We start from the raw sequence: 12,600 nt of genomic DNA, 5'->3' as shown, positions 1-12,600 counted from the left end.
TAAGGTGACTTACTTAATACTTAAAAAAGAATGGTCAGCAAGCTAACTATCACAGACTAACTCTCTTACATATTTATATTTGTTTTCTCATTTATTATTTATATACCACCCTCTGTCTTGACTGCAGGACAACAAACCAATTTGTGGACAATTTTTAAAAAAAACTATTTTCAAAAAATATTTTTTTCAATTTTCAGTTGAATTCAATTTTCAATTTTCAAAAAATGCATTAACAATACACTAAAAACTAATGAAACTATAAAACCAACTACAAGGAAGTCAAGACAATAGCTTCTCACTGACCAAAGGCCTGAATGGAAAGGACAGTCTTCAGTGGTCTCCAAAAGATTGGGAGTAAAGTTTAGGGTTGAACTTACCAATTTCCAGAACCTGGGGGCAATTGCTGAGAAGGCCCTGCCCTGCATGCTCCATACTAGGTTCAGAAAGTGTTGGCATGCAGAGCAGAACTATCCCAGCTGACTAGTCAGGTGGGTAGGAACAGCCAATCCTTAAGGTACCTGGGTCCCAAGTCTTTTAGGGCTTTACAGATAATAACCAGCACCTTGAATTGGACCTGGAAACAGATAATCCTAGATCCTTTGGAGTCAGGTGCTATATAAATTTAATAAGTAATAACCAACCAGTGCAATGTCATTACATTTGATGCAATATATCCATTGTGGGTGGCTTCAGATAACAGTCTGGTTGCCACATTTTACACTATCTGAAGTTTCTTAATTTACAAGGGCCTATGTTATCCCTTGAATGTGAAAATAAATTCATCAGAACAACAAAATTAATAAAGGAAGCAAACATGAGAATAGGAAACCTCAAGCAGTAAAAACACTTGATCACACAACAGTCCACGATTAAGCAGTGAAAAATTTATTGTCAAAATAAAGGAGTACTCCTTGGAACTGTTTCCACTGAACTAATGAGCTGGGATCATTTATTAATCAAACAAGTTTTAATCAGCTTAGAAGATAAAGCCAGTATTTAACATAATAGCCTACTTGAAAGCATTCTCCACAGTAATGAGTTTTCAATGAGTTTTAGAGGGTGGAAAGGTGGGCTATTGAATAAATGCAGGGGGAAATCCCACTGAGTCAGATTTTAAAGCTCCATTGTAAGTTTACCTTCAGCCCTCATTATCTCATTTAAACCTCGTTTCCTTCCTACTTCTGACATTTCTCCCAATTATGGTATTTTTCTTGGTCTGTTTCTACTGGCATCAACATACATTTGTCCATTTTTGTTTAAGAATATTTCTTTTAAAAGGAAATAAAAAGGAAGGTTGAAGTTTTGTATTGTTTGATAGCAGCAAGATTAATATGTGGATCTCTCCATGACTGCTAGAATGTGTGCTTAAAAAAAAAATCCAACTCTGAGCAGAAAACAAGAGAAGGTGATTAGGTCAGCCTTCTCTACAAAGTGAATGCTTTCTTTTTATTAAATGACTGCAGAGGGTTCCCTTCTGGGGTTATTTTAGCAATTATACTGAAAGTACCTGCACCTCCTTAACAATATTAAAAAATCAATGGCAGAGAAACATCCTCTTTCTAAAGTTTTGAATATTCTTTCTAATTCAAAAGTACATTTGTAGAAAGACTTTTCATTGGGGACTATAGGGCTACTGAATCCTGGACATATTTATTATCATGACACTCCATGCTTTATTATAATGGGAATAGGGCTGTGCATGTCAGTAAAAGTGGATTTCCATATCAGAAATCCCTTTGCCCACCACCAGGAGGCATCAGATAGAGGAGCGTGCACCCCGGGTAGTGCACTGGTGGTGGGGACTAGGGATGTGTATGAAACATTTCATGCACATCCGGTGAGGTGGGGCAGAGAGTGGTCTTACCTGCCCCTCTGTTGCTCCTCCACTGCCCCCATCAGCAACACCACACTGACACTCAAGATGGCGTCCGCACATGCTCAGATGTGCACATGCTCATTTCCTTCCAAGCATTGCCCACAGGCTGCTGGGAAGAGGGAACTTCTTGTTCCCAAGCAAGATGCAGCCAGGCAATGTGGCTTTCCCAAACAGAGAGCCTGGCTGCTTCATACAAACAGCGCTGTACTGGGGAAGTGGGGGGGGGGCAGAGGAGCAATGGGGGGCAGGTAAGACCTGCCTTCCTCCTGTTAATGTGAGCTGCTCATTCCCACCAAAATGATTCGGTTGGGGCAGGTCAAAGTGTTTAGACGCCTCAAAGTAGAGGCGCTGAAATGCTTCGAGCACATCCCTAGTGGAGACCCTTTAATTGCCTGCCCAGCGCTGGTGCAGGGGTGACTGGGCAGCACGGTGTTTCTTAGGAGCTTGGGGATGGGCAGGGAATGATGCTGGACAACATGGGAAGCCCGGAGGTCTGAAGGGAAAATGTGCAGGCATCTGAGGATTGTAGTCCCAATCAGAACTTCTCCCATGGGTGGTGAGGGAAGGGATTGCCGATGTCGGAAATGGGTGGTGAGGAATGGAGAATCCACTTTTACTGACACACACAGTCCAAACTAGGAGCTGTATTACTACTCTTTAAACAAAAATATGTCCTCAAAGGCCAAATTTTCTTATAGGCATGTCAGAAAAACTGGAAGCGATAGGCATCTTATGAGGCAAGGCTACAGCACCTGGGGATATTTAGTTTAGGAAAAAGATGACTGCAGGGAGACATGATAGAGGTCTATAAAATCATGCATGGTGTGGAGAAAGTGGATAGAGAGAAATTCTTCTCCCTCTCACACAACACTAGAACCAGGGGTCATCCCATGAAATTGATTGCCAGGAAATCTAGGACCAACAAACAGAAGTACTTTTTCACACAACGCATAATCAACTTGTGGAATTCCCTGCCACAAGATGTGGTGACAGCCCACAAACTGGATGGCTTTAAGAGGGGTTTGGATAACTTCATGGAGGAGAGGTCTATTATTGGCTACTAGTTGGAGGGCTTTAGGCCATCTCCAGTCTCAAAGGCAGGATGCCTCTTAGTACCAGTTTCAGGGGAGTAACAGCAGGAGAGAGGGCATGCCCTCAACTCCTGGCTGTAGGCTTCCAGTGGCATCTGGTGGGCCACTGTTTGAAACAGGATGCTGGACTAATGGGCCATGGGCCTGATCCAGCAGGTCTGTTCTTATGTTCTTATCCAAACAGGTGTTAGTGGTTCCTCTGCAAAGTAACCTTCTCTGGGCCCTCGTCCCTTCGTGCACCAGCAATAACAGCAGGGCTGCATAACTTTGACCCGCCAGCTTTGTTGACTACAACTCTCAGCACCCCAGTGGCAAATAGGGACGATGAGAGTTGTTGTCCAACATCTGTAGGAGGTCCAAAGTTGTGCAGGCCTGATTGACACAGCATTCTGCCTAGCAGCTTTTGCTTGCTATGGGGCACTGTGGCAGCAGGGAGGGGCTGTGGCAGGCAGTAGCATATTTAGATCTTTCAAATGGCAATAAATTTCAGTCAAGCTCAAGGAGGCTTACGAAGATATAAAATTATTTTTTTTAATACTGCAAAAGGAGTTTCTAAAGAGATAGCGGGCTGCTTCAGACCATAATTTGTCCACAGGCTCAAGTGCACATGCTAAGGACATGTGCACGCCGTGAGCGTGCAAAGTAGCTCACAATGTGTTGTAGAAAGCATCCCAGGCTTGTGGCCAGTGTCCCTTTAAGAGGTCCAGGAGGAATTTTTTCACCTCTGCTCTGATTGGCTCTTGACAGGGTGTGTGTTTACCCTCTTTGGAGGTCTTTCTAGAGGTGTTTTTGTTTTGTTTTGTTTTGTTTTTAAGAGGGGGAACTGAGAGGGAAAAATAGGATTGTAGGTCTGTATTTAGCTGGGTTGGGCATTCCTGAAGGGGAGTGTCATGCTCAGGGGTTATGAGGCTAGTGGACATTTGTTGGATGATGGTGTCCACTTGGTGACCTGGAGCTTGTGAAGGGAGCATCAGTCTTTGGGAGACAGAGCTTGATCAGTTAGTAAGCTGATTGATTCTTGCTTGTCCCTGCAGGTCTCCCTTAGTCTGATGAGATGCTTGAGCACTGAGTAGGCCTAGGCCCAGTGAGGGACTGGGAAGAACTGCTGCAGGAGGAATCTGACTAAAGGAATCTGACTATTAGAGGTTTGGCATCCTGCCTTAATCTCTGCACAAAATCCTGTTTGGCTGCTTCTGCTATCTCTTCATTGGTTTGCCACTGCAATACTCAAAAACAAAAATAAGTTTGCATAATGCTATAAAATGAGCTCTAGGAGTTTGCAATTCAGGAAATATAAGGTAATAGGGATCTGTACCCAAATACCAAATAACTTCATAAGAAGCAACCCTAATAGTTCAGCCACATTCAATTCAACAAGGCTTGCATCCGAATATTTATTAAAAAGAATTTATATCCCGCCTTTCTTCAAATTTCATATTTCTTCAAATATGTTGGAAGTTCTATATGGTAAAAATAATAGTTCCTGAAGCTGTCACAGAATAAAAGCTCATGACAAGATGATTGATTAAAAAAAACCGGCATGGCTGTTTCTCCCCTTAATCAACTTTAGCTGCAACCCTGTTGAACAGGCCACGCAACAAGGAGAGCAGGTCTGGCTTGAACACACAGAGATCGAATTTTCATCTCACATGGTAAACATTTGGAAATAAATCCACCAGGAATTGATGGAGAACCTTTCAGAAGCCATACATTTTACCACAAGGAAGAAAACCTTTGAGTTGAGTTGAGGCAGGGGAATGCAGACAACTGTACAGACTATCAAACAAAACAGAGGGAGACACATCTAGCAATGCAGCTAGGCAATTTCAGACTCTGGACCGAATAACCTTAAAGGGGGCCCTCTTATCAATAAAAGTTCTCACAGCAGTTTACACAGAAAAATAAGCAAGATGAATAAGATAACAATAGATAAATAAGGTGAGAGTGAAGAAGGGATTGTCTGGCCAGCTACACAAAGTTGTGGCTTAGCATAAATCTTCCATTGCTTTCAGCGACGACCACCTCAGCCTGGATGCATGTCCTAAACTGTATCTTGCAGCCACAGAGATAAGGAAGTGCTGCAGCAACCTTTAGGGAGCCCAGTCCTTCGAGGCACCAAAAGGGAGTCTAGGAGCTGTAGTTCAGACTGGCTGCAGGGTGAGAAACTAGCACAGCTTCTGACCTGCCGCTCATCTGAGCTGAACTGCTGGCTGCCACCTTAAAGCCTGAACAGATTCTCCAGCAAGAAGGGGGAGCAGGGAAGAAAGAAATCCACCCTGTATCTCAGTGTGAGGACTTTTTCAGGTGTTCTCCACGCTCCTCCAGAGACAAGCCGGGAGCTCCCCCGTACACTAGGGATAGGGTGAAGGTCTATGGGGATTCTGGACTTGCGCCTGAAAGTCCAGCCTTAATGCCACCACTGGACTGATCTCCCACAATATAAGAAGAATTTCCTGTCTTATTGACAATGCTCTCTGGAAATGAACAAACATATTCATATCAATCGATATAACTGACCTTTATTGTGTCTGGAAGTCCTAGCCATGCCCCCATGTCAGAATGGGGGATGTGGTCTCCCAAGGAGATCAGCCCAACGCAGCCTGGGCCGATTTCGCAGCCTGCTCCTGTGTCTCACATCAGACACGGGGAGGGCATGTCTGGGGCTGTGCTTGCAGCCTACGATTGATGGTGGCTGGATTCTTTGAACCCGTTTGCCCAATGGTGACTCCGCCCCTGTCCAAGATTGCTGGTACAAAACCAGACCTTCTGCAGTGCTGGCTTCTACCATCCAGCAATGCATCACCACTTATAGCAGCTTTGCTAGCTGATATACTTCATGCACCACCTACTGACTCATCATTCACAGCTAAGTTGTTTCTATTTAGAATTCAATGAATGAATACATGCTTTTGACCAGTCAAGTAATTGGTCCCAATAATATACTATTGATAAAACATTATGAAGATTGAAAGGAAACAATAATATCTTAATTTTCTATTTCTTTCTATTTCCTCACCTATTTCTATAACTCTGTTTCTTATTAAACCCCCATATTTCCCACTGCACAAAAACTGAGTTCACCCACTGCACAAATTTTCCACCACTGCACAAAATGATTCCAGCTGCACATTAGAATAAACCCTAACAAGCTGGTAACCAGTGCAGCTGAAAAGATCTAGTATAATATGTTCTATGGATCTTGTACAAGTCATGACCCATTGCCATTGCATTCTGAACCAGCTGAAGTTTCTGAAGAGCCTTTGAGTCCCACAACCAATGGTATGAATACAGGAGGCTCTCGCAATCTGTCGATTTGCAGATCACAGTTCTACATAACTCTAGTTGGGTCTTAGGGACCTAGTTACCTTATCTATTGGGTAGTAAAATGGGTTGTTTTGCCTCTCAATGGTTCCTGGGCCACCAGAAGTGACTTCTGATGTAATTTCAAGTCCGGAGGCAGCACAGAGCCCTTTTGTGGCTTTGTTTCTTTCTTTTTTAAAATGGGATTTGACATGAAAAATAGGAAGGTTGGGGGGGCATTGCTGGAGACCTGGAAAGCAAGGTACAGTGCATTATTGTTCTTTTCTAACCTGCTCCCCTGGTTGTTTTGGCCCATTTGGGGTGGGGGGCAGGAACCTAATGCCTGGATTACTATATGAGTAAGTTTTTAAATTCACGGTTTCCATACTCACAGTTGTAGGCAAGAAGGGAACCCCAAGAATAAAGAGGGTCTCCTGTACTACAAATATGTTCTGGAGAAGGGGGATTTGGAAGGGGTCAAATGGGATTTTATACATGATTTATTATTAGAAGTTAATAAATGTGCTCCACCTATAATAACACAGCACATATATTTTGTTCCCTAGTTAACAATGTTTAATTTAATCCATAGGTTTTTGCCAATGATACGTTTTCCTTGAACATGGAGTGCATGCCTTTTTACCGTTCAGCTCCTGCATGTGCCACTGGAAACCAGGCTGTTCTCCTAGGAAACCAACCAGCCCTATACCCAAGGCAACAGATTAATAGCCTAACTTCCTTCCTCGATGCTTCCACAGTTTATGGTAGCACACCAGCAGCGGAGAACAAACTGAGGAATATGACAAGTGAAGAAGGTCTTCTGAGAATAAATGTACAATACTTTGACAATGGCCGGGAATACCTTCCCTTTGTGGCTCAAGTCCCTTCACCTTGTGCTCAAGATCCTAAAGCAGACAAAGAAGAAAGGATTGAATGCTTTATGGCTGGGGACAGTAGATCTAGTGAAGTGATTTCCTTGGCTGCTATACATACACTGTGGTTGAGAGAGCACAATCGCCTGGCAAAAGCCCTGAAGAAGCTAAATCCTCAATGGAGTTCTGAAACAATTTATCAAGAAGCTCACAAGATTGTTGGTGCTTTGCATCAGGTAAAGGATTTGCTTATATATAATTGCTTGTTCAAAATGTATCTTTATTCAATATAGATGTTTTCAGACAAATGGCATATAGAGCAAACATGTAGGGTGCTCAGGATTGTACCTGCTGATCCTGCCTCTGTTTACAAATGCTTCACTGGACCTTGTCAACAGCCTCCATGCATGCAAATTGGGTGCACATAGGCATGTCTGAGCAATCCGTGTTTATGTATCATATGCAGAAACTCTGCAAGCAGCAGGGTCCCAGATTGTGCATACAAAGCCTTTGCACATCAATATAAATAGTTTAAGGTTAGCATGCACAATTCTAGCCCCCATTTGATGAACATTCACGCACATATCATTTGATAAGGGCTTGTATCAGGAAAATACAAAATAAGAAGTTGCTTCAAAAGAATTGCCCACTATACAGGGCGGAGTCAATAAGGTGGATTTAAGTATAGCATCAAAACTGCTTGTTCCAGCAACATGAGCATACACAAGTTTTCAATGTAACTGCCTCCTATTCTGACACATTTATTCCAGCAACTGACAAGCCTTTTGATATCATCAGAGAGAAAGGATTTTGTAAAGAGCGTAGTCAATTATGCACTGAGCACTCTACGAGGCCAGTGTCCATCCACTACACTGTATAACTGTCTCTGAACAGTTCACGCCACTTGTACACATTTTTCATGGCAAACAATTGTCTCAATATTGTGCACTTCTACAGTAAATTACACTTGGTTTAACATTAACTGAAAATAAATATTAAATGACAAGTTGCTGCTCAGCTGAAGTGCAATCTGAATGAGGGGGCACCATTTTGAAAACTGTCAGTGATAATATTGCCAATTTTATAGGGAAACTATGAGGCTCTACACATGTTCCATGTGTAGAGCCTAACTGAGCAGGGAGCTCACCCTGGGTGGCCAGACTGCCTGCCCACACGATTACCAGTTCCATCACGGAGCCAGTAGGGGCAGTGGAGATCGGGGGCCACCTGTCCCCCAGAAGTCCCAGAATACCCTGTGTGAGTTCACGGGGCATTCTAGGGAGACCCCCCAAGGCTGAGAGGCTTGCTGTAGCCTCCTGGTCGGGGGTCTCCACGTGAGTTGCCGTGGTGTGGAGCCGCGCCACAGCATCTCATTATCAGGGAAACAGAGTTAGCAGAGCGCTTGCTCCGCTAAGCAGGTGGTACTTGGGTACGGTTTGCTGCCAGGAGCCACACAGCTCCCATTGCAGCACACAACCGCAAGAAAGTGGGCTGGGCTCCCTTAGCTTGCTTTCCTGCGGCCGTGAGAATCGCCTCTATGAGACATGCAGTAATCAGGGTATGTAGTTAATTTGTATATAATGGGTACATATGTCCTTGAAAAGAAAAGAAAATCACCTTATTTATTGACTCACCCTCATGTAAAACAGAGCACCAAACGCCTGTTTTCATCTTTGGGGTTTGGTATAAGTTGTTCTGGCAACATCCAGACTAGTTAGTCATGAATAAACATAACTGAAATCAGTGAGGCAATTAGTCATGATTAACTTTAAGTACCATTAATTTCAATGGGACTCAGTCACAACTAATTTTGTCTGGATATTAGTCATGACATGTAACTCTGTCGATATTCTGAATTTGCCTAGGTTTTGTTTTCTTGAGCCTTTTCTAATGCTGAATACTGTGTAGAGTGAAAGGGAAGTAAGATTATTCCTGTTAAACTCATTCTGGATTCCATGCATTCATGGACAAATAATATGTGTAGATGCAACAAGTAGGGATGTGCATTTTGGAATTTTCTTGTTTCGATTTGTATCCGAATCGAAACACACCCATTTTGTTTTGTGCCCGAATTTTCTGAATCCGAATCAGCCCTGTTTTGTTTTGTAGCCGAATTTTCCAAATCCGAATCCGAATCGATTTGGATTTTTAAAAAGGGTCCCAGGGCAAAAAGAGTGGGTGGTGGTGGTAGCGTCCAATGGGTGGAAGCTAGCAGCCAAATTTCAAAGGAATTAGGCAAAGGGCTGATTTTTCGTGAATTTTTTAAGTTTACACATCTTTAAGAATTTTCCCATAGGGAATAATGGAGATTCCAGAAAATGTATCACTTCAAATCAAGGGGAAAGGGATGACCCAGAGCGGAGTGTGGTGGGTGGTAGTGCCCAATGGGGGCAAGGAAACTTCCAGAATTATTTCAAAGAAATCGGGCAAAGGGCTGATTTGTTGTGATTTGATGAAGTTTACGTGTCTGAGATTTCTCCCATAGGGAATAATGGAGTTTTAGGTTTCAGCAGCCCCATAATTCCACTTGGGGGGCACTGGGGTTTCCCAGAGTGAGGGGTTGTGTAGTGCACATGGGGTGCCAACCACCCCCCTACCCACAAGCCCGTGGGGTGCTAGGTTTTGTTGTTTCTGAGGTGTTCATTGTAGATTCTCTGATAGCATATGAGATTTTCAGTGAAAAACAAGAATCCACTCTCATATGCTACCAGAGAATCTACACTCAGAACCACAGAAACAGCAGAACCCAGCACCCCATGGGTTAGCAACCCTTCCCCGGCCAATGTGGGGTCAGTAAAAAGTGGGAAGAAGCAAAAGAGCCAATGCGGAACAAGGAGGGAATTGTCAGCAGGTCAGCCCATGATTTAGGTCACCGATCAGAAGGCTGGAAGGGTGGGAAATTCAAAGAGATGTCAAACACAAAATGGAGGTCCGAAACAACAAAATGTTTTGTAGCCAAAACGGGGACGTTTTGTTTTGTATACAAAACTTTTGGATCTGGAAAATGGGTGTTTTGTTTTGTCTACAAAACACCCGAAACAGGCTGTTTTGGGTACAAAACGTTTTGTATCCGAAACGTTTCGCACATCCCTAGCAACAAGTACATCACTTCCATGTATACAACAAGGTTAGGCTTTCTCCAAGCAATCTGGAACCCTTTCCCCTTTAATGTATTCACTCTACACAGTTCTGACTATATTAAAAGGATTCTTAGCTTATTCAGTCTTTGAGTCTATATTTTTTATTTTTCTCCCCCCCCCCCTGCACAGGCACTTCTTGCATCAGGTGCCATGTGTGTCTTTTTTCTATTCTTTTCTTTGGGGGGGGGGATTGAATTTATCTTTAAAATTCAATTTTATTGTGTTTATTGTGTGGATGTTTGGCACCCTTTGAAAAATTAAATGTCGTATGCAAATAACTAAGCAGCTTTAAAAAGACATTTTAGATGTATTATGTACCGTATTTACCCAAAACGAAGATGACTCTGAATTTAAGATGACCCACTTAAAAAGTAGAGGTTAAATGCAGGTTATACTTGCATTCACTTGAAAGGAACAGGATTCTTAATTTAAGATGGCCTCCTGATTTCTAATCTCAAAAAAATTTAGGAAAAACCTAGTCTTGGATTGAGGTTAATTTAGGAGACAGTGTGGTATAGTGGTTAGAGTGCTAGACTAGGACTGGGAAGACCCAAGTTCAAATCCCCATTCAGCTATGATATGTGCTGGGTGACTCTGGGCCAGTCACTTCTCTCTCAGCCTAACTTAGTTCACAGGGTTGTTGTGAGGAGAAAGATAAGTATGTAGTACACTGCTCTGGGCTCCTTGGAGGAAGAGAGGGAAATGAAATGAAATGAAATGAAATGAAATGAAATAAATAAATAAATAAAACAGTATAAATGTCTGCCTGTAAAGCCCTTAACTTCATAAAGGGAAGTTATCTTGGGAAGAAAGGGGGAAATATCTAAATATCTAAAAAATCTAATATCACATCTAAAAATCACATGCAGCCAGTAAGATAGGATGCTTGGAGGAATGGGAGATCTGTGTGTACCTCTCATATCTCCTTTCAACCCTGCCTCTCTACTTGCTACAAATTACTCATGCTTGGAGCGCAAGTATCTCACAAAGCATCGCCACCACCCCACCCCCCGCCCGTATATTGTGCAACAAACTTTTTGCATGTACAGATTGCATTTAGCAAGGCAATCTCTTAGGAGCCTCCTTCTGTGAGCAGATATCAATACTGACCAGCAGATATCAATAACTTGCAATTTGATTTTCATGTATACATCTTTCCATGCTGGTCACTTCTCTGTTTTTAGATTGAATCACCTATGTTGGATATTCAACTTTTAATATTTTTACATTATTTATCACAAGCAATCATTACATGCTAAAATGTGCAAGGTACTTACGCAATACTAAGTTGGTCCAGTTTTCTTTTTCAACAATATTAAGCTATTCGGCTAAGATCTTGTTCCCCAGTTCATGGAGATAAATTGTGTTGATTTTAATGGAACATACCAGCATGTACTATTCCTAGGATCACAATATGTACTTTGATTCATATTCTATTCTTCTTAATCAAAAGATTTTAAAAATCTTTTCAAAATCATGATCAGGAGAAAGGGCTCAAAAGGAGCGAGGAGAGGAAGCCTGGAAATGTTTACCTCCCCTGCAGACGATCTCCCTGACATTGCTGGGTGGCAAATTGCCCACCCAGGCGACTGCTGACTGTTCCCGGCATCATGGAGGTGTGTGGGCCAGGAGGTCTGTGGGACTCCCTCAATCCACCGTGTGAGTGTGTAGTGCATTATGGGTAGCCTCCCAACACAGGCCGGGAGGCTACTCATCTGTAGGTGCCACGCAGAGCTGCATGGCACTGACACACTATCAGTTAGCAAGGATTAAGAGCACACTTGTGCCCTTAACCCTTGTTGACATCAGGGCTTCCTACAGGGTTTGCCACCATGCTGCTGCTCCCAGCAGATTGCACGCTTAGCAAAGACCAGGCTTGGCTGCAAAAGCCCAGCTTTTGCTGCATAGGTGAACAACTTCATAATCTAATTCAGTGCCTATTTTAAGCTAGTAATGGATCCAGAAGAAACACTCTAGCAATATGTCTAAAACAGCTACAAATCCTACCTTTTCTAATTCTTATTTAGCTGTCAACTCAAAAACACGTTAAGACTTGTTAAGCTGATCTGTGGGTCCGCACAGATTCATACAGGCGCAGCCAAAGATTCAGGGAGGTCTAGAGGCAAGAACAGCATCTGGGATTTAAAGAGAGAGGGAGGGAGGGAAGGAGGTTTAAAGGGCAAATGCCTGGCAGAAAAGAAAAGTCTTCAATAAGATCTTAAAGGCTGAAAGGGAGGAGGAAGACCGAATTGGGGGGGGGGATTCCAAAGTGAAGGGGCGGCAACAGAGAAAGCCCTTCCATGGGCCCTAGTAATACGGAC

The 12,600-nt window shown here is 42.9% G+C and overlaps 1 protein-coding gene across 1 annotated transcript in view; it reads left to right on the top strand.

Moving 5' to 3' along the window:
* TPO (thyroid peroxidase) overlaps positions 1-12,600 on the top strand; it is a 123,678-nt gene that overhangs the window by 32,791 nt on the left and 78,287 nt on the right. The window contains exon 5 of the mRNA XM_053286033.1: positions 6,860-7,375. Within this exon, the coding sequence (XP_053142008.1) occupies positions 6,860-7,375 (516 nt within the window). The remainder of the gene's footprint in view (positions 1-6,859; positions 7,376-12,600) is intronic.

Source organism: Hemicordylus capensis, chromosome 1 (assembly GCF_027244095.1).
Source record: "Hemicordylus capensis ecotype Gifberg chromosome 1, rHemCap1.1.pri, whole genome shotgun sequence".
NCBI classification, from domain to species: domain Eukaryota; kingdom Metazoa; phylum Chordata; class Lepidosauria; order Squamata; family Cordylidae; genus Hemicordylus; species Hemicordylus capensis.
Note: the sequence above shows the minus strand (reverse complement) of the source record. Positions and strands in the feature narration are given on the sequence as shown.